This window comes from Gobius niger (assembly GCF_951799975.1).
Source record: "Gobius niger genome assembly, chromosome: 17".
In the NCBI taxonomy this organism is placed as follows: Eukaryota; Metazoa; Chordata; class Actinopteri; order Gobiiformes; family Gobiidae; genus Gobius; species Gobius niger.
In genome coordinates, this window is record NC_136868.1 from 24,815,548 (window position 1) to 24,842,663 (window position 27,116).

Sequence of the window (27,116 nt, forward strand, 5' to 3'; positions counted from 1 at the left end):
CCGAGTACCCCCTACATCGCGAATCATTCATATATTACTGCAAAGTAACCAACTACTCTGACATTATTCAGTGTTGAGTAGTGTGTTTAGTTCAATATAGAGCTGGAATCCTCTCAAATTCAAACCTCGTAATGGAAAACATAATTGAGACTAACCTTTATGTGAACGTAATATTGAAATTAACCGTTTCGACGACTTGTCTTAATATGAAATAATTCCAAGTACCCCCTGCTAGTGCTCATGTACCCCCAAGTACCCCTGGTTGAGACACAGACACTTAATTCACCAAATGTGGGCCAACTTAGATTGGTTTATTGGAAGAACAAAAACTTTTATATCGAAAGGAGCGCTTGCTTCGTTCTAACCCTCTTACAACTGACTGCAAATAAAGTGTAATAAGAAAAGGAAAAATAAGTACAACATATATGGTAATGGAAACTGCTGCAGGCTCATGGACAAATTGTCATATCACATTAATCACGCCACCAAAATGCACCAATCAGCATGTCAAAAAGTTACACATACTCACAAGCAGGCCCTGCAAACATTCATTTAGTCAAGCTCTGCTGAATCATTTACCAAAACTGAGGTGGAAAGAAAAAAAACAGAAGCATGCAGTCTGGCTTTTACGTAATGCCAGCAGCCAGTCAGTCAGGACCACAGGATGCATGCAGGGAAGGGGAGAAAACAAACACTTAGGATGTCCTTTCGGCATAGTTGATCATTTTCCCAGCCACAAATACCAAAGTAAGAAGCTGCAAAACAGATTCACATAAAAGTCGGCTCTTTCACCTTATAAGGTTTAAGTCCTTAAGTCCTGGTGTGTGAATGGTGCTTGTGTACATGTCAGTCCGCACGTAGGCCTGGCTCCAGACGTGGCGTTCACACAGCTGGTGAGATTCCGTTATCATTAAGAGATGGTTTGCACTGGCAGGATCTTTGCAGAAAGATTCAAGTAGATCAAGAGAAATTCAACGATCTGACAAAATAATCATTCCAGTGCCAATGCCAGAAGCGAAACATGCACAAACAGCGGATGTGGGTTACACTTGCTGGTGCTTTTCAATCAGAACCTACAATTTTAAATGTACATCTCTAATGTTGATGTTTGGTTACTTGAAAACTGAAGTCGGCAACAACTTTTATACATTTTTGTATTCAGCCTTTATTTAACCGGGTAAAACTCATTGAAATTTGTAATCTCATTCACAAGAGTGATTTGGCCACTATGAGAAGGTCACTATCAACGTCACATGTCGTCATATCAACACACGTATTTCATGCAAATGTCAAATATGAGTGCTCGGTCAAGACTCAAAGTGGATCGCTAATTATTACTTTAACCAAGACTGCTTAAATGCTTTTCGATGATGGCAAATACATTTTATACATCATGAGAATCCAATGTTTATATTATTTATCCTCCCCCGCCCAAAGCTTGCTCAAGGTTTAGAAGCTGGATCTCTGAAAGTGACTGCGCAAATGCTAAGGACAAATGAAACAAAATAAAATAGCCTATACCCCATATCTTAGTAAGACTACGGAAAAAATAATAATAATTGAACTGCTCTACTGTATTAAAAAAAAATCTTTCCCTTATTTCAATCTACAAAGTCTGGCCTCCTGTCCCAAAAAAAGATTGCCACCTAATGAAGCGTCCTTTGGTGCGTCAGCGTTTCACTCATGTCAGAGCAATGCTGTGTGAGGTCAGGGCCGCTGCATGATCCAATCAGCACCCAACGTCACACAGCCCAAGCATGCATCTAGCGTGTGCAGTTGCCTCTCATACCAGCAGCTGTTGCACCGAGCGCACTTTACAAGAGTGTTGACTCAATGCCAGTGATAAGGCTTCTTCAAAGAGATGATTCACAAATGTGTTTATGGCCTTTTCATATTCACCACCTCCTTCAAAGGTGTCAGACTCTGGGCACACTTTTAGTTCTAACTTTGGACATGACATAAACAAGCTATGCTGATGTCACGGTCGAGTGTTTTAAAGCCATACTGGGTAACATTTCACCCAAAAACTACAATCAAAGACAATGTGTTATTTCATTATTTGTGTTTTTGGAACACAAATAATGAAATGATGTAAGACAAACAAACTTGGTATTTACTCCTCAGACCTGCCTGGTAAAGCTAGCTGTGAGCAGGACATTGGCTCCGTGGACTTAACTATAAGTAGCCAAACTTGTGGTTCAAATACATTACTGCAAAAACAGCATTCTCTATGTCGAGCTCATCATCATTGGGAGCACATTTGGTTTCGCTCGTACAGTGGGAAGATAAAGTAAGTACACCGTTTGGAATTTCTCACATTTCTGCTTCAATCGGTCACAAAATGTGGTCTGATCTTCAAAGGAGACCGTGGAGTAAGTAAGTACACCGCCTGAATCTTCACACATGACATTGTGTGTTCCTCCCAAACTATTCAACTAGTTGATTTTTTTGGGAGGAACACACAATGTCATGTATGGAGGAAAAATGGAACAGCACCAACATCAAAACCCCTATGCTCATTGTGAACTCTGGTGCAGGGAGAATCATGGTGTGGGGCTGTTTTGTTACCTCAGCGCCTGGACAATGTGATATCATCAGTGTACTTTTTTTTTTTTTTTTCAAAGATATTTTGCAGAAAAACCTGAGACATTCACAACATGCATGGAATAAGTAAGTGATGCCTTGTATTTAATAGCTGGCTGTTCCTTCTTTTGCAGCAATAATTGCTTTTCTGTAGTTGCAGATTAGACGCTCACAGCGCGATCAGGATCAATCTTGGACCATTCCTCTTTACAAAACGGCTGCAGTTCAGTGAGATTCAGAGGGTGTACTTACTTATTCCACTCTCTCCAGTGAATGTTTACATGTTGTGGCCAATAAGAATAGGATAAAATGTAAATCTTTGGGTGGTATTAGTTTAAGCAGACACTGTTTACTCATTCATACGATTATAGGCAGAAATGTGAGAAATTCCAAACGGTGTACTTACTTTTTTTTTTTTCCACTGTATGTTTCTCAGCATTTTGAGGCCCTGTGAGGTGCTTTATTTGCTGCTCTAACTTTAGGAGTCACGATGCAGTTGAACCAGAGCCGAAGCTTAATGTTAATGAGTGAAATAGACAGACTTGCCATCTCGTCTGTCCTCCTCGGAGCGCTCACCCCACAACAATCACAAATATTGCCGAAATCCTGGAGGGACTGATTATCAGGTGAAAATACATAGTTACTATTCACCACTTCAAAACAATCCCAACATTCCATCAACCATAGCAGAGGAGAGAAGGCAAAAACAAAAAAAACGTTGGGCACCTTTAAACTGATAATGAATTTGTTGTGAGAAGTTTGACTTGGACAAATTTAACACTTTCAAACATTTGCAAATCAGAACTTGTTTTTTTTTAAACCATACAAACCGGATGAATCTAGTCTGTAATTGACTCCAGAAATGACAATTACAAGGGTTTAATATCTATATATGTGTCAAAGTATTTGGGGTGACAGTGGCTGAGGTGATTAAGTGGTTGTTTCACAACCAGATGTTTCAATCCCAGCTCTGTCCAGCAGGAGCGCTATACGGTGTGTCATTGAGTGGACGCCGCTGTTTCCATCATTCAGCCACCAATAATACAATAATGATTTACATCCTCACAATGTAAAATACAAATTGCCTGCCTAGTGGACAGTGTGTTGTTTAATATTATAATTTTCAGATTGTGTCAGAATTAAAAGAAAAACCTGAAGTCAACACTGCTTCAAAGTTCTGTCTGTATCCAAAGGCTTAAAACTGTTAAGTCTCTCATAACCCCAGCCCTCGTGTAACAACTGCAGGCAGGAGTTCCAGTAAACAAGCTCCGACATGCCAAGGTTTACTGTCTGTCCAGCTCAGAGAGACAAACTCAGGGAGAAATTCTCAGAAGGTCACAGAGAACACAGAGAACACCTTTTCCTGCTCCCTTAACAAATAACATAAACACCACCTTATTCCAGCGTAGTTGCATCAAATTCAGAATGACCGGATCTAAAATCACAGAACACATGGATAAACTTCTTGTTTCAGATGTCAGACATTTTGCGTTATTTCTGGCATGTTTTCGTTTCTGTAAAGTGAAGGCTTATTGCATTTTATTATTGGAAATATGTCAATGAGTAATATAAAATTGGTGATGTAAAATTTTCACAGCTACCTGCTTGGTGCCCTTAAAGCTATTTTGCATGCAAGAAAATCCCATTTGCTCGGCCGGTCTCCAAATCCCGCATCAACACACACAGGAGTGCGCACAGTTGCATTGAACAACACCATATTTTTGCCTCACAAGTGCAGCCCCACAGTCAAGTTTGCACATAGTCATGCATTCTTTGTTAGCATAAGTTTCCATGTTGAAGCAAAGGCTCAACCGGGGGCTATTTTCCTACTAGCTTGGTTCACCCAATGAGGTCACACCACCCAGAATCCCGGGAATGTCAGGAATGGTGATGTTTAGGAGCTCCTGAACACCACTACACGTTATCAGATGGAAGGAGCTGATGGAGATGAGGCGCTGTGTAATGTGATACAGTTTTGTAACACTGAAATGACTGGGGGAGGCCTCACCTTTTCACATTGTTATCTTTTGCTTTTAAAGGGATCTTTTATGCTAAATTAATCGACTTTGAGCTTTATCCACGTTATATAATGGTGCGTAATGGAATAACAAGCCAGAGTTTTGTTTTTGTTCATGCATGTTTGGTTAATCCAGTGTATATTGTCACTCTCCTTCTCAAGGGCTCTATGCTGCGTTGCATAAGCCATTTTATCCAAGTTGTTTTGTTCCAGTTTTGTTCCAAGTCGGAAAGTTTATTGACCGTGAGACAAATGGTTTAAGCTATGTAGCAGGCAAGTCTTACGAAATAAAAACCTAATTGGTACATGACACAACTTGACTACACCATTTTGAATATCCTAAACTCTAATGGTGATTAGTCTACACTAGCCTAAGCAAATATATTTTTTGAAGATGGCGTGGTGGACAACGAGTTCATACTTGTTACTTACCGCGTGTTATTGAAAATTATGTAGGTCGATATTTGGGTGTTTAACAATATCTACTATCGGTCAATCTAGCAACGTAAAAGCCGATACGTCCGGAACTGTAATTGAGACTTCCTGTTTTCTTGCGTTGAAAAGAGCTCAGTCAGAGCTTTAAAAATATGAGCCCTCCCACAACTTCCTCATCCTCAGGGCAACTGAGAAACATTACGATGAAAATTGGTCACAGGGTTGTATCCTCAGAGCGTATTTTATATGTTTTATGTGTGAGACTATTGCTAATAATTTAAATCATAAGAGAAAGAGACTTAACCGTTCTGAAGTATCTACTAAAGTATCTACTAAACATGAATGTCCTGAATAAATCAGCCCTATCACAGCTGACCCTTCTCACCCTGGAGACAGACTATTCACTCCTCTCCCCTCAGGCAGGAGGCTACGGTCCATTCAGACCTGTACCTCCCACCAGAAGAACAGTTTTTCCCCTCCCCCATCAGACTCATTAACGATAACAAGACCCAATAGCTCTGTATCAGACTCATGAGCATAATAACCTGTTCCATACACTCATGCTGTTGTTCTGTGTCAAATTGTTGTTGTCTTAACCATAGTTTAAGTTTAAACTTATAGTCTTATAGTTTGCAGTTTTCATAGTTTATTATTTATCTAAGTTATGCGTTGCACAATCGACCACAAAAAAAATCCTAGTTGTGAACTTGTTCATAACCATGGCAATAAACACAATTCTGATTCTAGCAGAGCGCCCCCTGCTGTCACAGATCAACACTGACACATTTTACAGTTCAGAAGCATCGTACACGGGATTACAGAACAGACATTTGGAAAAATCGGTTAAAAATATCGGCAATGCATATCGGCATCAGCCTATCAAAATCCCTCAAAATTGGCATCGGCCTTAGAAAGACCCACATAGGTCGGCCTCTATGTCGAATGTAAATACATTACTAGTAGACATCTGCATGTTCATGTAGGCGAGTTTGTCTCGATCCTCTACACATTCACACGCTCATTTAAGTGCTCAAACAGACTTCACAAACATGTCCTGCCAATAACAGCTTTTGTTGTTAGACTTATTTCAACTTCTTTAAATTCGCTCTGTACTGGAAACATGGAAACATTGGTGTTTGAAACATTTGTGTGTTGTTGACACTGGGCTGAATTACTTGATAATGTTTAAGGTTTTAAACACCAATGTTCAAACACTGTGTGTGTGTTGACATATGTTCTTTCATTACATCACCGAGCATGATTTGCTTTTTCTCGGCCAACAGTTGTGAACTAGTTTACTACAAAGGCGGAGATAATCTTATGTTCTCGACGTAAATTGGAACAGGTCAGCCACTTTTGCGAAAGTCTATACATTAATGCCTGTGTCCCATTTTATAAGTCTAGACGTTACTAAACCACGGGCCAGAGCTAATTCCTCCGTCAGCAAATCCCCAGACGTGGCACCCTCGATTATCCAATTGATTATTATTTCAGATTATTTAAGCTCCACTGTGTGCTTTCTTGGGTCCGACTCAGGCCCCAGCTTGAAGATCATTTGTGAATAGAGAAATGATAAGAATGTTAGCACTGGAACAGGAAAGTCTTAAGGAATGCCTGCTCAGTGTAAATCCTCTCAAATATTTGCTGCACTTGGGCCTGAACTGCTATATTTAATTATTTAAGGCTGAATTGTATTGCATTTGATTTTTTTTACGTTTCACTGTTTATATTGATTATATAATAGACGGTGGAGCAGATAGTTAACATGAGTATTTCTGGAATTTTATTATTTTGTTTCCAGAACAATGGTAATAACAAGATTCACATTGCAATCTTTACTTTTTTGTGATGGTAATGATTTTTGTCTCATATTGGGTTGAATAATATCAACATTTTTATCTTTGTCCAGGAGCATTGTTGTTAGAGAGATTGAAACTGAAATATGAACTGCTAAATACAAGAAAGAAGGTCAACTTATTACACAGAGATACATAGTGTTCTGCTGAGTATGTTATTAGCAGCCTTTTCCATGGATGAAACCTACGCAGGCACAGGGCAGAACATGCAAACTCCACACATAAAGGTCTGGGGGATCAAACACGGGACGTTCTAGCTGTGCCTCTGTGTCACCAGCATCACGTGCACAACCATAATCCTCTACTCAACTGTTTATCCTTGCCAGACCACAAAAATAAACCATTGGAAGTCGCTGTTCCATTCAGTGCTGTACTGTGCGGAGCACCGTCCCGGAGTTGTAACGAAGGAATTATTGAGAGTATTTGAAGTAGTGCCATATGAACACATACCTAATCAAGCTTTGTCCAGGAAGAGGTCTGTTTTCAAAAATGCCAGTTGTTGACTCTGTCTGTGTTTGCTCATGGAGATAAAGTACACAACGCAATCTCTCAATCACAATTTGCACTATCCGGATTTGACTGCTTTTGTTGTCTTTCAGATATCCCCCAGCCAGAGAGTTTATTATCTCGAATGTTCTGCAATTATTCCCCGGGCTGTCCAGTTATTTCCTGAAACGGGAGCCATCACATCGGAGACTGGTGGTGGTGGTGGGGGGTGCTCTCTGTACAGTTTGTTTTTGACAGGGCTCAAGCCACGATGCTCACGGCCCTAAGTGTCTGGAAAGTGTGGCGTTTCCATTCGATTCTGTCTCGTTTTCAGCTCAGTGTTTTCGCATGGAGGCCCCGGGTGAGCGGCATGTGGCCTCGCGAGCCCACACCCCAGTAGTAGAGGAGCTGCTGGAGGAGTGGCTGCAGCTATAGACCCAGACACACATGGGTTACATGTGGTGCTACTACAGTATTAAGTCTAGACTGGCTTTAGTGTGGTATGTTTTCTCTGAGAAGGCCCGAATATCTGGACATTTGTCTTTGTTAAATAGCCGTGGGTGGCGAAAGAAGGTTTGGGCGACGGATCTAGAACCTCGCTGCCCGCTGTGTGCCATGTGAGCACCAGAAATCATGATAAAAGCTCACGCGATTCTTCAAACATAAGGACAACATAGCCTATTAAAGTGTTATTAGTTCAGTCAGACTTTAATGGAAGGCTGATGCTTTGAAAGAAATGATGATCTCACCATTTACATCAGCTATTGTATAATGTTTTTTGTTTTTTAATGATTTGCATACACGAGTCATGAATGTGAACTCCTTTCCCAAATCTGGCAAAGATGGAAACATCAAAGGCACAATAGAACACAGCTTACTGAACAATGTGAATTCTAAAGTCATTCCTCAGAAGACATTGCTCAGATTTTTCTTGATTTGCTCAGCGTTAACTAATCTTTAGAGTCTGGTTGGTTCCATGTGGTTTGTTTGGATCGTACTGTAAAGTATATCTCTCTATACTGCCTGCTGGTTAGCATTAGCGATCTGCACCCTTGTGTTACGCGAAGGAGAAAAAAAAAAGCATGCTGGGAAAGCCCTTCATTAATGTTTATGGGAAACCTATTGGCCTCTCTTTTTTTTCCTTCTGGATTAAAACACATTGTGCTCATTTTCCATATCTCCCCCCCCATAAGTCGAGCTTCACATGGCTGTTTTGGGAAATCCCTTATAATGGGCAGTTAGTCTGCATAGGGCCTGGCAGCCTGTCTTTTTCCCATTTGGGAACACATCCACCGCATTTTTTGGAAAGTGTGGGTGTATTCGAATGGTATGATGGTGTTTTCTCTGAGCAGAACGCTCCAGTCTTTCCTTCAAACTGTTCTGGAGTGAGCTTAAAGAAACAACCGCTGCAGCTCCTCGACCATGAGAAGAATGTTGATATGAAATGGCATTGACGGATTTTTACAGTCCAGACGGTATGCAGGCCTGACTAAGGTGGTCCAATATCATGGTTATGCAAAATCTTTGTCTGGAAATGTGGGCTTACCTTAGAAAGCTATATAAAACGTCTCTATGATTTGAGTGATTGCCTTCCTTGTGCTCATGGTTCATGCATGTGTCTTCCCTGACCTTTCTGCTGGGGTTTCTCAGAACGATATGTTGCTCACAGGACTCCCCTCGTGGGCGGAGGAGAGTGGGGAAGCCTCATTCTCCATTTAAGAATGACTCACTCGGATCTGTCCACCTCGAAGCTCCAAACTATAGCAGTGAATGGTATGGTTCAATCAACCCTTTTAAATACTGTGCCGTTTTGCATACGTGCATATACTTTATGATACTATCCCCACTCTGAGTGACTGAGACTCACTGTGATCACCTCCAACTTGCAATGGCGTTACCATCCTCGGCTGCTGTGGGTGGTCTGGCTCTTTCAGCCCAGGTACAGGCCAAAGGGGACAAGAGTAGAGTTTCCTACTTGAATTTTCTTCACTGGAAATCCCACAGTTAAGGAACAAAGATGTTACGTTAACATTCTATGAACATTGTGCTGTATAAAGGTTCCCAGGCTCCAGCAATCTAAGTATATATTGTGGTTGCTATATGAACTGGAACCTATTGTGATGAAGTCATTCTCAAAGGTTACGATTTCATACGTGTTCTTATTATTCTAAACGGTGTTACTCAAAGTGTTGGGTTTTTTTTTGTAAAAAAAAAGCCAGACAATTGTGAAGTGTATTTCTCCATGAGGTAGCAAGGTTTATTGGCTTTCCTCTTGTTTGGGTATAGAAGTTCTCTCAGTGGGGGTCAAACCTAATAAACATGGAGGATTTAGTTCCAGGTAGAGGCCCAGGTTGAGGCCTGGTGTTTTCCAAAAGCCCATAGCCCGCAGCTCTCTTGTATTAGTGGAACCTTCTCAGTGAGTGGTAGCACTAGCCGCATTCTTTATAGAGCAGCTGATTGGACAGTGCACATTATTTGCTCTAGGACGCCATCTAGACTTGTCAAACACACTCATGTTTCTGTTTGCTTTCATAGTTCTTACTTTGTGAGGTGGGGTGACGACGTGACTTTCCTCATGAACACAGTAGGATCAGCAAGGTGTTACAAGATGTTTGAATGTTAAAGCAGTACTAAGTAACTCGTGCCCCTAGAGGCCATACGCGCCACTGCCAGTGTTGTAGCATGTTACGTTTTTTTACTCATAAATTGCCCGTGAGAGTAAATACTACGCTGACAGAAAAGAGAAAGGGGGAGAGGAATATTGTACATCCAATGACACAATGGAGATTTTTTTTTTTTCACTCAAACTTGGCTGAAAATACAGTTTAAGTGGTGCTAGCCCGCAGTTAGCTTTGCCCGTTAGCCTGTTAGGTTCTTCTTCGTGATTCCATTAGTGTGTATTGGGGTCTCAGGGGCGGAGCAGGGAAAGCTGCAAGTGTGGTTTTCTGGCCAGATACACCAGGGGGAGATGAAACACCCCCTAACCGTTAATAATAGTTCTATTATAATGAGTATTTGAATATTTTCTCTAAGCACGCCGTGTACACTAGTGGCCCACAATAAAAAGGTTTGGAGCCCCCTGTTTTACACACTCCTAGCTCCTGATTGATTGTTTAATTTTCCACCTCCTGGCCCCGGTGCCCTCAGAGCCTCAAGTGACGGCAATGTAGTGCAGAGGGTTTGTCTGAAACGGTTCCTGTACACCGGCACATGTCCAAAAGACTGTGGTCTTTCTGGGGCGAGGGTCTCCAGATCTTCTAATGTTAACTCCACATGCCTCCACATTGACCTACTTCTCAACATTTATGTAATCCTCCTGCAGAATGGGGGCTGGGGCAGGAGAGAGGGGAATGTCATGGCTTGGTTAACCACAGGTATGTTCCGTCACACTCTGTGGATTTGTTTGGATAATGCTGGGGTTGCTTACGGTGGGTTTGTTTGCTCTTAGTTGCCACTAGATGACTTGTTATCATTTCATACATTTGTCAGCAACAGTGACGGTGTGAACCTTGCTGCTGGTCTGCTTTAGGAATGTATAGTCTCACCACAATGACGGCACGCAGCAAGTACTACTTGTCCATGTACAAAATTCAATTTCAGAACTTGAGGGCATTTATTTTGTGTAAAATACTTTTGGCCATTCTCTTTCTGTCAGAGGTGCCCAAACCTTTGTGCTCAGGGTGCCAAAACTGAAGGACTGCAGTAAAGAGATTATTCATTAACATCAATGTTTATTTTTCTCTTAATTGGGCTTAACATGACTGTTCTTCTTACCAAATACAGTATATATATCTCAACACCCCCTCTTCGGCCAAACCAAAGAAGGAAAGGCCATATTTGGTCTGCATTCCCTTCTGATGAACTCATTCTTTGTAACAGCAAGTACATTAGACGTTGAACATAAATAGTCAAATCCTTTCCCCTCATAATATAGCGTAAAAGAGAAAAAAAATATCGGTCCACCGCACCAATCTCACAAGACGGAAGACTACTGTACTTTGTTGTCTGAATGTTGTAAAAAGTCCATACATTGTGTAAAAAGTCAAGATCTGCAAAAAGGGTTTGCGGGAACTAGAAACTAGTCGCAGTCAACCCGTTTGAAGTTGACTTTCTCAATTTGAGAATGGCAGAAATTGACTTAAGCTGTACAGTAGGATCCTAACAATGACAATTTGGTGGTGTTTGATTCTGCAGATCTTCAAACAAATCTCAATAGAAGCCATTAACTTGCACTTGAGTGAATAAAAAGCCTTATCCGCTCAGAAGTCCAACAGCTAACGGCATTTGTGCATTTATTTCACATTCCGCTCTGTTGATTATCCTGAAATGCATCTGTTCCGTACTCTGCTACTCTTTGAACTTCAAACTTTCCTCCTGCATTGGCCCTGGACTATCTGGTGCAATCATCATGTGTGCCCCGGATGTCTCGCCAAAACTCCAGCTCTGACGCACAAGCTTTATTGTAGAAACTTGTGCTCATATGTCCGTGCGCGCTCCTTTTCTTTCCAGTCACATTCTTTGATTCAGTATTTATTTTATGATCAACTGGATTTCATCAAAGTCTCGTGTAAAATACGCAATGAGCTGCCCTGTCCTGAAAACTGCCACCCGCTTTTCATGGGGTTCAGTTTACGCACTGTTGCTGTAATGTGTCATGAATGTGTTCAGACTTTTTAGGACAAGAGGAATGCTGTATCCCCATTATTTGGAAGCGTGGAACTGGGTTTAGGGTGACCTCCAGGAATGCCATTGTGCAGGCTCCTACTTCTCCCCATGTGCCCTACTCCATCAAACACATGGTGCTTTTTAACAGAATGCGATATCCATGGGCACTAGGGGCCAAAGAATAGAGGAGTAAGTGCATAAAAAGCCCCAAAGAAAAGGCTGTTCTCCCTGGCTCATCTTCCCTGTCCCGTACTGGAACGGCAGGAATGTGGCCAGCCGACCGACTGGCCCTCTAGAGCCTTAATGAATTTTAAAAGGTCTTTTTCATTCAAAGCAGGGTGCTGGCTAACAGCGTGTGGCCTTGCCCGCACACCCAGGGGATAGAGGAGAGGTGGGAGATGGGGTAAAAGAGCTAGCAATGTGCTCTGACTGCCACCCATTCACAGTGAGGTATTGGGTGTCTCTCACACTCACAGACAATAGTCTCTGCATGGGCCATGGGAAGCTACTGTAGGAGCATTCCTGACACAGAAATCTGGGAAGTATGGTTTTATTTATTTATGGGTCTGAATTATCTTTATTATTTTACGTTTGCATCACATGATACAGAGAGCCTCCTCTCTCCCAAACCAAGAGAGGAATCTTTGTGTCTTTTTCCTTCATTTCTTGTGTGTTTGGGATGTTTTTGTTGTGTTTGTCACATCTTTGTGGACTGGACACCACAGTTTTTGTTAGACCTGAGTTAGCAAAAGTACATCAAAAGTGCTTCATGAGATGTCATCTTCTCTAGATCTCCACAACTAACTACAAGTTACAACTTACAAAAGCAGTTATTTAGGCATTTTTTCAGTAAGTTAGAATGTATTAACCGCCTCAGGCCGGCAGGATGCCCATGTCCCTTGAGAAATCCTAGTGTAAGAGAGCACAGATTAATCTAATTAATTATGGATGCTCTGCTCGATAATAACTGTCAGCTATAGACTTGGACCTAACAACAAAAAACACTTAAAGTGAAGACTTCAGTTGTCTCTCATTCATGAACATAATGTAATGTTACTATGCTGTTGGGCCAGCTACAGGAGCATCTCTGCTGTAACCAGGTCAAATCATACTCAGACCTTTAGTTGATCGAACATTATGTGTTTCATATTCCACCACGTATTATTCAAACACATGATTCCTGACAGAACAGAATGTGTGTCTTACTGTTGGAAAGACGTCACACTACACTTGGCCACTGTGCACAAGTCGATCTGAGTTTTCTGCTTGGGTGACTTGGGTGTGTCAAAGCACACTTTGACACCCTGAAGCAGTCGGCACGTGCAGAGAATGCAGGCAGGTGGAGGTTTTATTATGTCACACTCATGGTACCAGCCATGGTTGGAGTCACTGCCAGAAAAGGTACTGCTTCATTGTAGAAATATTCAGTTTAATTGTGAAGACCTGATCAACATTTCAGTATCATCTGCAAAGTCTGTGTGGAGGTCAGTATATTTCACATGGTGATGGTCACCACTGAGGATCACACAACCACAGTGATGTCACAGGAAATGCCTGAGGGCTGATGTGTGCTGCATGCAGTGAGGCAGATTCCTGGGCAGACAATGATAGCAAAGGCACCGCATTTCATGGAAAAAATAGGTCATGACTAGTTGCTGCCCTAAGGTGCTTTTGCTAAATGTTGTTCAATTACATGCTGATTATAGTGTGGAACAATGTCCCGATTACTTTCTGGAGAAACCAAATGAGTCTATTTGTTGTGATTGTAATAGAGCACAAATGACTTGCCTACAGCAACAGTTCCGCCGAATGTGACTCAACTATGAAAAGTGAAAAGAAGTCGGTGTCTAAATTTCTCTCTGAATTGTTTACAAAAGTGGAATTAACTACAATACAAGTTGCTACCGTTATTGTGAGTTTGCAGACACATAAAGTTGGAAGAACAAAGTGTTCTTTTCAGTGACTGAAGCGGATAGAGGAGTAGAACGCCTGCAGTGAAGAAGAAACGGCAAGGAGGAAGGTTTGATTATTCTGAGGGATTCCTGTGTCTTACTCCTGGACAGCAGACAGATGGAAAGCTGCCATTTGAGTAGTGAGCCAATGGCCTTTTGAACTATTGTACCGGGGCTGCTATAGTAACAGCTGGCCCTAAATGTTGTGTTTGTTTCTCTATATGTTCTGTGGGGAAGGAATTAATCAAACTTTCTCATTACAGTTTACCCTTATCTGCTGTTGAATATGTTCGTTGGACTCGGAGTCGTGTAGTCTACCTGGGTGAGCGTAGTCCTCGGTTCCTCAGTGAGAAGAAGCAGGGACATTGGCCCAAAGGCTGTGAGTGTGGGGACTGCTGAGGTCATAGTGAGATAAGGCCCACGGAAACACTGACATGACAGGCTTCGGAAACTTGTCCCATTGGAGCCCCTTTAAAAGGACAGTAAAATGCAGCTGGACTGGTCAGACAGGAGAGCATGAACGCCATTGTTCAGCCAACGGAACAATAACATGCAGGTGTAATGTGGATCCCCCCGATTTTCCTCTCCTGGGATCGAAGAAACTCTTTCATATCCTGTGTTCTATGTAAACGTGCTCATCTTTCCATTAGGGCTGCGAGATTTAGTGCAATCACATTTCAGTCGTCACAATTTCCAAATTGCAAAGGCTGCACTTATTTAAAGGTTGTACATTAATATTCTGTAAACGATGAAATATCCCATCTCTGAGGTAAAGTTTTGTTTAAAATGTGCTCACCCCGTCATCTAGACTTCTTCCAACATGTTCTGAAATCATGTGATTCTTTTTTATTATTCTAGTATTAATCGCAATGACACTGCAATTAGATCATCTTTTTCCAAATGAGTTGAACCCTACATTTTACTATCATTCACTAAACAATAACAGATAAATCCACAGCTTGCTCTGTACTCCCAAAACTAGTTGTTGTGAAAACCTTAACATGACATAATTTCCTGTTCCATTTAAATTACGTCACTGGGGGAAGATTTATTTCATTCTTTGAGTCATAGAAGCCCTCTAAGCCTGCGTATTTTACAAATCCATGCCATCATCCTGTTTAGAAAAGCCTGATTGGAACAATGTATGATATGTTCCCGTTGATAGGAAACGCTCATGGCTGTGGTCCTGATGTTGATGCTCGCTGTAGCGCATGTCGTCTTTTGTTTAATAGCAGCAGATGTTTCAATGCCTTTGTGTTTGTGTGCGCTTTTGGATTGTTCCAGACGGAGGCAATGAAGGAAGCCCTGAAGAAGTTGGATCTGAACCTGGTGGAGATGACGGATGAGAACGCCACGCTGGACGGAGGAGACGTGCTTTTTACTGGTAGATCCTTCATCCTTCATTTTTTTTATCAGAGGTGATACTCCACCAGAAGAATAAAGTAACTCATACTTTATTCTTCTGATGGAGTATTGTGTGAAATACGCAAACTTTTATCCCACTGTTGGCACTTTTTTTTTTATATCACTGTGACTGTGTGGTAAGCAACAGTAAGGAATTAAAGTAAAGCAAAATGGATCAACTTTGTTACATGTAGTAATTATAATAAGGTTATTATGATTATAATAAATAAGGAAAACAACATTATATTGCAGTTACTAGCTTGCAGTTTAAATCCGAGGTGCATGGAACAAAAGCCGGCTGAGGATTGAAACCACATCATATCCTGTCTAAAAACAAGTGCTCTGAAGACTCTTTATTCGACTCTTTATTTAGTAGTACCAATGTACCTCATATTGCATGCCTTGATACCATATTCAAAATTGCTACTTTGCCTGATAACATTTATGTTAAGGTAAAGGTATAATTTATTGTCCCCGTACTATATACAGTGGCTTGTCTAGCAGCAGAAATCATGGGTGGCCCATGTGCCACCCCACTTGGGGGGGGCTGAGGGAGCATGAGAAGGAATATTTATGGCAGTGTTTCCTCATCAGCACACCCCTACCCCACCTGCAAAATCATCCCAAGAAGCTTTTTATTAAGCAGAACTACGTAGTCACTGATCATTAAAGGAACAGGCCACCGTTTTTCCGTACGTTCCATTTGTTCTTATCTGAGCTTAGACAAGTTGATGAGTACCCGACTCGTCTAAGCTCAGGTAAGAACATATCTCAGTATGTAAAAACAGTGGCCTTTTCCTTTTAAGACTATTGCTTCTTTATAAAATACATAATAAGTAACAGTAAGTAAAGTAACAGTAATGCTATTGCGCAAGTTAGCACAATGAACATTACTATTACTAAGCAAAAAATAATGCTGAGTGGCACTTTATAAGTAACAAAATCTAACCCATTTTGTTGTGATGTTAGCATTAGTCAGTGGTGGCACAGCTTGCATTTTGGTTGGTCGGTCCAGCAGAGAGATTTTACCTCACAAATATTAAATGGCATTTGTTTCAAACTTTGTTGTGCTGCTTCTTGTTTTAATTTTTTATAAAATTACACCTAAAGCTATAAAATTAACTGAAATGTTTAAATTGGTATTCCTCACCTTATGTTGTGCTGCTTCGAAACCACAAAACCTTGAAAATGTTACAAGTAACATTCTTAAAGGGGGGTATTATGCAAAATCGACTTTTTCAAACTTTACATCATGTTATTATGTCATTCCCTCATTAAAAACATGCCTGAAGTGTTGCCTTGGCACATTCACGTATTTTTGAGTAATCTGTAAAAACTCTGATGGCGGCCATTTTAGGGATCGGTTTGCCTGAGTCCTCCTAGGAACGCCCCCACCTCCTGGAGACGCCTCCGAGCTTTCGTCACCAGCCGAGTAACCAACCACTGCTCCTCAGCAGAACCCCCTCCCCACTGATGCCACAGACATCGTGTGGAGGGGGCGTGTCGGAAAGGGTCAGAGGTTCTTAAAGAGACAGAGGCCTATTTCAAGACATTCACTACAGCCATTTTGAGAGAACAATTTTATACAAGGCAGTTATTCTAATTTACTGCATTTACAGACCAACAGAAGGCTTCATCATCATTGTAGTGTGACATAGACTGGTGCTATGTGACTGAAAAAAGCATAATACCCCCTCTTTAAGGTTTGTCTGGGGTGTCATCCCCTGGTCCTGGTGCCACCCCAGAAAAAAAGACAACCTCAATGACCTGTTTTCACTCTACAAAGACATTCTCCTGGTGTATTATTCATCATTCTTTATGGTCAACGCAAATCAGTAGAAATAACCAAAATAAACATTTCAAATTGAAATTGCTGCTGAACTATTATTAGACTTGCAGTACATTATACTCTGTGGTCTTTAAAATGTGGGTCAATGTCTGTCTGCTACAAAACTCAGGCCGCTAGGGAAAAAGCCTAGTACACCTAATTAGGTTTCTAGACACTGACTTTGTGCTCCAAGTGCTTCCAACCCAAATGGGTTTCATATGGCAGGGCTAGAAACATTTCCTGCTGGCAAGCCTCAAGTTAGCAGCTCATTTTGTTACAGAACAGCAGATTGAGAAGAACCCCACATTTAGGCTTTAGCATGCAATGGGGGCACAGTCTGCTAATGCCACACCACACTGACCACACAAGCGATATTTCACAGCTAAGCACTGAGCCGGCACGCAAAGCTTCACTCGCTAGTGCAGCATTCAAGCATCCGAGGCCCAGGCATTAGCTGTAACTTTACCCTGTGAAATAGTTGAGAAAATGCAACGTCTGCCGAGACTTTCCTTTCGAGTTTTTCTTGGTAATTTAATTTTCATATGCTTCCAGGTCAAGAGTTTTTTGTGGGACTATCTAAGCGGACCAATCAGAGAGGAGCAGAAATCTTAGCTGATGCCTTTAAGGTAAGACGCACGCTAAGACAAACTTCGGAAATCAAATTAGACAGTGAGCATAAAACGTTATAACCCTTATATTATCCTTTTTTACTTATTCAGTTTGAAAGCTGGATTTTGCCTACTTGTGTTTCCCCTGAATGAGAGGGAGATTTTAGTGCAGATTTCCAATGGCAATGACTGGATATCTTTGTTCCAGGGTAAACGTTTGACCCATTGATCCTCCAAACCCTTCTAGTGCAGATGGTTTTCATGTGGCACAACACAAGCTTGGAAGGGTAGCAGGTCCAAGCTCCTGCACCGTCTGAAGCACTGTTTCCAATTTTTTTCCACTAAAGTTTAGGCTTTGTATTCTCCTCAGAAAGAGCTGATGTGGAAGCTCTACAAGTGAGCTGACATTCAATTGTAAAAGGATTTGAAATTGTTGAAAAAAACTGTCATTTGCGCCTGCCATTTTGTCACTCTCACCTTTTAACATTGGAAAAGCAAAGGAACAAAAAGAGATAGTTGCTTCAAAATCTGCAGTCTGTGTTTTTTACATTTCTGACATTAAATTCGATGTATTTTTGATTGAAAACAGCCTATTTTAGTGAAATTATTTTAAATGTTATATACCATAAATTATTACCAATGCTTACATTTTACAGAAAGGGCCCGAGTTGTTGGTTGAATGAATCTGGGGGTCACGGCCTGAAAAGTTTGGGAACTCCTGGTCTATCCCATATTGTATTTATTGGGAGTTATAAAGCGTACAAAAAAGTATCTGCGAGCAGTTATGTAGCTGTTATGTTTACAGTGTGTCGCCATGATGGTTGCAACCTCCACGCGTGTGTCATGAAGAACATCCACTGACAGACTGAAGACTCCTTATACTGTTCATTATTATTTTGGGCAGAACCACTGTCATGCTATTACATAAGTGTGGATGTTACAAAGATCCACAAAGAAGAAGATGAATGTATTATGAACCATTAGTGTGTAAGGGCAGCAGGACGGCAGCATCATCACTCCATTCGTCTCACTGTCCCGTTCCCTTCCACAATGCCATCTCTGTGCCCGCGCTCGGCCTCGGCTCTACCTCTGCCACAGACTTGTCCCCGCGTATAACACCTCCTGCTTTTCCGTCCATTAGATTCTCTCTGACATCTCTCCGCTCATCCTGTCAGCTCAGGAGTAACACGCAATCGCTCAAAATGATAAACATGGCAGTAGAAATGACCAGGGCGATGGTAAGCACTGAAAACAGCCAGTTCTTTTATGGTCATGACTGAGATTGTTTGAGTTTAAGTTTAAGTTTAATGGTTTTGTATAGCCCAATGTCACAACAGAAGTCGCCTCACAGCTGCACCAAACATTAAGGCAATAAAACTGAGCAATAAATATGACAATTAAAAGTTCAGGTGAATCCAGGCAAATATAATGTCCAATAGGAGGTAGCGACGTGGGCGTCCCCCGTCCTTAGACTCTCCAGCACGGCAAGGAAAAACTCAAAAAACCCGGCAGGAGAAAAGAGAATCCTTGGGGAGAACCACAGAAGGAGAGATCCACTCCCATGGACGGACAGGCTATAGAGACCCAGGGCCAAAGGATCCCTCAGCAGACGGGCCAAGATCGCAGACTGTCCAGTCCTCAGATTCCAGAATGCAGGGTTCCTCCGTTCACTCAGGTTCCTCAGTTCGATCTTTGGAGGTTTGTGAGCCATGTGGAAAAGCACATAGTTTCATGGTTAGATTTCTAAGTGACCGCATTTACTACAGTTATGATACAAATGCTTTTAATCTTCGAACCCTAAAATCAAAGATCTCTTCAAATCCAAGTTGACACTATGTGCCTTTACTGCCGCTACAGAGGGACAAGGCCTTCGGACAATGTGGCAAGGTGTTCGTCTGGCACGCTAACACGTTTACCTCGGAAGTTATGCCCTTTATAGCGTGCTTTGACCCAGTTAGAAATATGAACTCCGTATGTCCATTACTTTACTCTTTTTGTACGATTTTGCCTTTTTTTTATTTACAGGCAATCACTGATACCTACTAGCTTCTGCAAGTATAAAAACTCATGTACTTGTTGTTTTTTTCCAGTGGTTGACATGACCTGAAGTCTCCTTATCTGCCAGTTAATGAGAGCTTTGAGTTTTTCACGATTCGACCATATTTTCCTCTCTGACAAATCCTCAAACATTCTGGCCTGACCTTGACAGCCATCGCTAAGCCCACCATTATCCTCCCTCCCGCCCGCAGCACACACAGATTCAAAGGAAAAAGGAGCACAACATACTCTAGTCATCACTTAGATATTTTTGAGCTAATCAGGAGGGCTTGAATGAGCGCCCTGCCGACAAGACCCATAAAAGTGCATGGAGCAAAACCACAGACTGCCGTTTCTGTTGTTAGGAGCGGAGGCTAACAAGAAAGTTATCGAAAGTTACAATTTAGCAGCAGAGACGGTGATTGGCTTTGGATGTTTCATCATTTTCTGCAGATGCCGGAAGTGTCCATAAAACATCACCAGGCCCATTCTGCTCTTAAAGGAATAGTTCACCATTTTTTCCATACTGAGTTAAGTTCTTACCTGAGCTTAGACAAGTTGATACGTACCTGTCGGATCTTTGTGCGTGCCCGTGGAAGAGTTTGGTCGCTTCTAACTTCACCCCATTTGGAGCTATAGGAATGCATTGGGAGAGGCCAAATGCCAACTACATTCGTTTTGCATGACTGAGGGCACGCACAAAGACCAGACAGGTACGTATTAACTCGTCCAAGCTCAGGTTAGAACATATCTCAGTATGGAAAAACTGTGAGCTATTCCTTTTAAGCTCCGTTACTCAAAGCGCCATTGCCATTTCTCCATCGTCCATACACATTCAGGGGCGGACTGGGACTGGAAAACGGCCCTGGACTCTGACCAGCCTGGCCCAAGTTAGTGTAAATGCAGCACTTCCACAAATACTAGTTTAACCTCGTACCTCCCGTCTTAACCGAGTGCCTTTTCTCAAGTTCAGCTAAATCTAAAAGCTTCTCAACTGGAAAGCAACGGTGTAACGCTTAATTTGAAAGCTAAGCCTACAAAAGTGATCGCTGCATTTTTGGCCCATTTTATGTTGTTTTTTGTTGCTTTTTCATTACTTTTTTGTGGCTTTTTGGCGTGATTTTGTCACTTTTTTATGCCTCTTTTCCATCGCTTTTTTCATTGCTGTGTCGTCATGTTTTCGTCACCTTTTTGTCACTTTTGTTGCTTTTCACCCTCGTTTTCGTCGCTATTTCAATGCTTCTTGTTTAAGCTTTTAGATTTGGGTAAAGCTCGGTTAAGGTGGGGGGTAAGACAATTGGCTTGTTGCACAATGTGGCTACGCTAGTTCCTCTGAGCTGAAGTTGTGGGCGCTAGTACTTCCTGTTCGTATTCATTTCCATTAAGATGAGCTTAGACTCGTTCGAATCATCGTGTTTCCTACAGATTCTGTGGTGGACGGTGAGTTTCTGGTAGATGATCACTTCCTGCAGGTTAATAAGTCGCTGTACAGTGTAAATGTTTCCGTAGAGGAGACGTCTATGTTCATAAGGATCTGTGAGTTTGTCTTGAAGCTAAAGGCTAACATTAACTTCATGCATTATACAATTTGAAATAGTGCCTTTTATTCCATTTTTTTTTATAGCATGTTAGCCTTTAGCTTCAAGACAAACTATCAATCCTTTATGATCACAGGCGTCTCCTCTGAACTCGCTACATCAACATTTGAACACACAGTAAAGGATCATCTACCGGAAACTCACCGCCCACAACATCATCTTTAGACAATATGATTATTATTCCAGGAAAAGAACACAGACAGGAAGTACTGGCACTCACAACTTCAGGTCAGAGGAACTAGCATAGCCACACCGTGCAACAAGCCAATTGAGAGGCCAGACCGGTGGCCCGAGAGCCAGTGGCCCTTCTGTGCTCTTCCAGAACAGACATATGGCCAGTCCGCCCCTGTACACATTCATTTTAAGGAAAAAATTTGCCCCAAAACAGGTTTATACTGTAAACCACACTTATGTATGAATTCAGCACATTGACGGGAGGATAGTACTTTTTCCGGCACACAGGCAGCCTGTATACTGTTATTTTAGCCTGAGCAAAGATGTATTACAGTATATGATTATTGTTCTGAGAAGCATTGCTGACTCAGGTTCACAGTCGGGCCGCAGATCAGAAGAGCATTACGGTAACCTGCCTGGCCTGAGACATCTTCCCATCTGTCTCACATTTGAAGGTCTCATTACAGAGATTCCTGTGTGTTTTCTGTTATCTCTGACAAACTGACTCCTAATGATGCGTCCCTGGCAAATCACACTCGGAAAAATCACTTAGGCGTCCATTATTGCTGTTTCCATTTTTTATCAGATAGACAGTCCTTATCGCCTGTTGGTTTTTCCCCTCATTATCAAATTATAGGCATTATTGTGTTGCCAGGTTGGTTTAGAGCTCCGCAACTGCAGACAGATGTTGATGTATTTCGGCTGCAAAGTGCAAAAGTACATGGCAGAATGAGTTTCAGGTGGATGTTCTGAAGAACCTTTTAAACAAAGTCAAAGCCTGCAGTTCAGTGTTTCTGTGGTACAAATATATGTGTATGTAGACTGCTTTACTATAATATGGTACGTAACTGTGAGTGCAGAGGTATCTCTCAGTTGCATGATTCCATATGTACAAGGGAAGAGAAAGTCTGGATACGATAGAGAATTTGCTTTTAATCAACTGTTAAAGTTATCTGGTTTTGTGGTAGATTCTGTTGAAAAGCATATTTGGTATCTCCCTTGAGGATTGGGGAGGAGAAATTATGACTTGCATTTCTAATTTTAAGATGAAACGAAGCCTCCTCTTTGTGGATAAGGAACAGTGAAAGTCTGAGTTACATAATCCCCAGCTGACCCTTGCTATCATCGGAACAAGAGCCAAAGAAAGCGCTCAGGAAGCATTAAGGATGTGGTAATTGCAGTTTTTGTCTCCAGCTGCTCCTCTGGCCTTCAGTCACAACAACCTCCATCATGAATCATAGCGATCTAATGATCTGATCAACCAGGCTCAAATATTGTTCTGCAAAACATTACCATACACCTGTGGACCATCCTCTTTAGGGGACTCAGATATGTGGTTGGTTAACAGAGTTTTATACATCTAAGGGTAAAGCTGTTTTCCAAACATATGATGTGATTGAGAAAACATATGAAAGTCAAAGGAGAGATGTGACAAAGTACATTTTCACAGGCTTTTAAATGCACTCCCCATTACTGTTGATTTAAAAACAGATCAGTCTTGGATAGACCGTTCTTGGATAGAAAAGCCACACTTCTACAGGTTTATGCCATTGTAATTCAAGGTTGAGCTTCCGTCCAAGTCGATAAATATTGAGACAAAACTTTGTGCCCAGAAGGTTTCTTCCCATATTTCTAGGAAACAATGCTCGTAAATGTATTGACTTTTACAGCGTAGTTAGCTTTTATTTATTGTGTATATATAAAGAAGATACATAGAATCAATAGTTAACACAATATAGAGAGCGATGCTTAAAGGTACAAGGCAGCAGAGGGGAATGTTCAGCTCCCTGACAGCCTGGCGGATGAAGCTGTCCTTCAGTCAGTTGGACCTGTACTGGACAGAGACTCAGACTGGGGTTTGATGAATTCAGGAAGTGTCACCAGGAAAATGGAAAACTGCTGTAGCTGAAAATGCTATCATTTTCAAGGGTGACCATGTTCTACTTTAGGTATTCGTTTAGAGCAGGGGTGTCCAAACTACAGCCACTTTGAATTGGCCCGCTGCAAATTCTAAAGATATAATTGACTTATTATTATTTTCTTTTTTTGCTTTAATGGAATACATATAAAACAAATGAAAATCCATTAGAAAGCTGTGATGATTTTTGTTTTACTGTATCATCTCGAATTAAAAAGCATAGTTGACTTTTTATTGAATTTGCTCACTTTAATACAATAGAGGTGAACTTGTAAATCTGACCTCTACTGAGTGCGGCCCAGTTGTTTGTATATTTTCCTGTAGGTGGCCCTCAGTGAAAAAAAAGTTTGGACACCCCTGGTTTAGAGCTAATAAAAAATAAATAAAAGCTATTGCACAATGATAAGTAAGTAGTAAGTTGTAGCAATCACATCATATAGAATAGCGTAGAAGAGCATGTTTTTGTTGTTCTGTGTTACATGCAAAGTGCAATGCTGCTGTTTTGACTGTGCAGGACTACGCCGTGTCCACCGTGCCTGTGACCGAGGGCTTACACCTGAAGAGCTTCTGCAGCATGGGGGGACCTGGCCTCATCATCATCGGCGCAAGTGAACATGCCCAAAAAGCCCTCAAAGTAAGCATCCATTTCAGCATGTAGTGTGTGTTATGTTTTTGGAAAACCTGGCACAAAATGTCAAGACGCCGTACATTTAAACCACAGACAGACCTTATCCCCTGATATTGGGCGTATCACTCATGTTGAAGCTCGTAGTAAACTATACGTGTTTTTTTTACTGGTTTAGTGGGTGGCAGGCTCATTTCACACAAGTTAAGAGTTGCACTACCCTAGATATTTTCAAAAAGCCTCCTTGACTAAGGTCACCCCCTGCTGGTCGAGGCACAGAAAGTAAAATATGGCCAATCATTGTATTTTTATGAATGTATTTATTACTTTCTTTTCAGTTCTGCAATTGCAATGGTCTTTCAGATGCACTGTAAGCTCTGCATGCGACACAATGTCCTAAATACCTAAAACGTTTTATGCTAGTGAGCAGTAGTTGGCAGAAAAATTATAGTTTCATATTTTACCAAAGTTGGGCAGCCCAAATTGTTACTATTACTGATTTCATGAACTGGAAGCCCACAGTGCCACATCAGTCAAATCAGTTAGACTTGTATGGCATCGGAAAACAAAAGAATGTCCTGACATTTCATTTAAGAAAACTCACGGTTGTCTGTTTTGTTCCTTTTATGCAGAGTGGTCCTGAAAACTGCCACACGTCCACAAACTGCTGCATAATTTGAGTTTAAATTGTGGACACGTATAGACACTAAAAAAGGTTTATGTTTAATGTAAGACTTTAATTCATCCTATTTTCCGTAGCATTTATCTCATTTAGATTCCTGGCCGTTTGATTACACCTAGTCATTATCCACAATGCAGTCGCCGTCAGCCGTGATAGAGTTAATGAGAGAGTTCGCCTTTCCCAATTATGCCTTACATCACCTTCTCACTGCCATTAGCTTCTGTTTTAAAGGATGATTTTAACAACCCACGGATTTTTGTAATTAGGTAATGTTCTCTTCCGAATGCTGCTTAAATACTTCGGAGGCGCCTGTTTTGGACACGGCGGATACAGCTGCCATGACAACGGAGCTTTTGTGTTTGCATACTCGTGGATAATTGCACTCGGTACAAATTGAATTCGGGAGCGACGTTGTTGTTTAGTTTGGACAAATGTGGTCATGTAATTGGTGCAGTGCCTATTTCCTATAGTGCTAATAAGTAATCCTATCCTCTTGTAAAGACAGATTATTTTATATATTTGGCGTATTTAAATATTTAGATACTTAACCAGCCTCCTTTTTTTAATCCCAAATGTGACCTCTTTACTGAAGAACATTGTATAGCTCCTACTTTGTAGATTTTTTTAGACTTTATTGTCCCTTTAGGGCAGGGGTGTCCAAACTTTTTTCATGGGGGGCCACATATTGGAGCGTACACGGGGTAAAGGGCCATGGGTCGGTGGTTAGTTCCACGAAACCTTCGAGTAGCAGAGGTTTAAATTGTGCCTCATGCCTTTATTTATGCTTAAAACCTTAATGCCAGCTCTGTCTCACAATAAAATGCTAGTTGTTAGGTTAGAATTGTGTAGAATTAGTACATATTAAATAAAAAGGACCATCTCTGATGATGTGAACCGATTCAGTAAGCAGCCTGAGGGCCACCAAAATTTGGTCTGAGGGCCACATTTGGCCCGCGGGCCGTACTTTGGACACCCCTGCTTTAGGGCAATCTGTCCCCAGGGCCCAGCAGACCCATCTCCATCTTGTGCCAGGGTTCTGGTCAGGATTCTGGTCAGGATTCTGGTCAGGATTGCCTTGGTGGAGGTTTTAGCCTATTGTACATGTTTCAGGTTTTCCCATTTATTTTAAAGCAGTAACTGTCTATGCTTCAGTACTACTTTGATCTTCAATTTGTAGCACTACTAATTGTTACTACTAATAGCGCTGCAGCGCTGTTTCTAGATAGTTTGTCTACTAAAGCAATGTCTTGTTGTGCTCTGGACACTCAAAGACGCTTTACATTGCACTATTCATTCACTCCATACTCGGTGGTGGCAAGCTATTATTGTAGCCACAGCTGCCCCGGGGTAGACTGACGGAAGCAAGGCAACCAGTCTGCGCCATCGGCCCCTCCAATAACCACCAACCACTAACTCACTCACTGCATTCGCCAGGCTTCCTGGTGGTCCCAAACGGTCTCCCATCCAAGTACCGACCAGGCCCTTCCCTGCTTAGCTTCTAAGGTCTGACGGGATCGGGCAATTTACCAATCATAGAATTTTATATTTAAACAGGTTATGTTCTCATCCAAATTCTTTGATTGCAAAAATATCATTTTCTGTGTTGAGCTGGTCATTAGGAGCATGTTTTGTGATGATGGCAACAGTATAGTCCAAAATGTTACGCAGTGTGCCTTTAAGAGCTTAGTCATTGGTTATATCAATGTTGAGATGTGTGGCATTGAAAACAACCTCCCACAGTGACACAGTGCTGCACAGTGTTTACGGCATACTGTTGAAATCCAGCTGGCTCTACAGTCAGTGCCGTGTAAGGGGCTTGTGTCTCATTCAGGCCTTGTGTCAGCGGTGAGCCCTGCTTTAGAGTGACCGGATGGGTTTCATCACATCTGCCCCTCGTCACAGTCGATCCTGCCTCATGAAGTCATAGCCTGAAATAACGGCCTGTGTCACAGACGGCAGCACCACTCCATATCTCTCTCTCTTTCTTTCTCTGTCTGTGTCTATGTGAACTCAGCAGCCACCTCCTCACTTGCACACTGATGTAATTACTCCCAACATGAACCCTCAGTCATATTGAGGCAGGGCAAAGATGAGCTGGTCATCCTCAATGCCGTGATGCTCCGTTTTTATCCAGTAGAAAAAAAGGTGACTCATAGAATAAATATATGAAACAAATGTCCAAATTACAAAGCACAGTACAAATCCCCAAATCCTTTATTCGTGTTTTTCTCACCTCAGAATCATGTGC

General features: G+C 41.6%; 1 protein-coding gene across 1 annotated transcript in view; it reads left to right on the plus strand.

The window, feature by feature from the left end:
* The window catches only part of LOC306977332 (N(G),N(G)-dimethylarginine dimethylaminohydrolase 1-like), a 57,357-nt gene that overhangs the window by 20,852 nt on the left and 9,389 nt on the right, over positions 1-27,116 (plus strand). Inside the window, exons 2-4 of the mRNA XM_079575616.1 lie at positions 15,279-15,378; positions 17,779-17,852; positions 24,076-24,195. Of these exons, the coding sequence (XP_079431742.1) occupies positions 15,279-15,378; positions 17,779-17,852; positions 24,076-24,195 (294 nt within the window). The remainder of the gene's footprint in view (positions 1-15,278; positions 15,379-17,778; positions 17,853-24,075; positions 24,196-27,116) is intronic.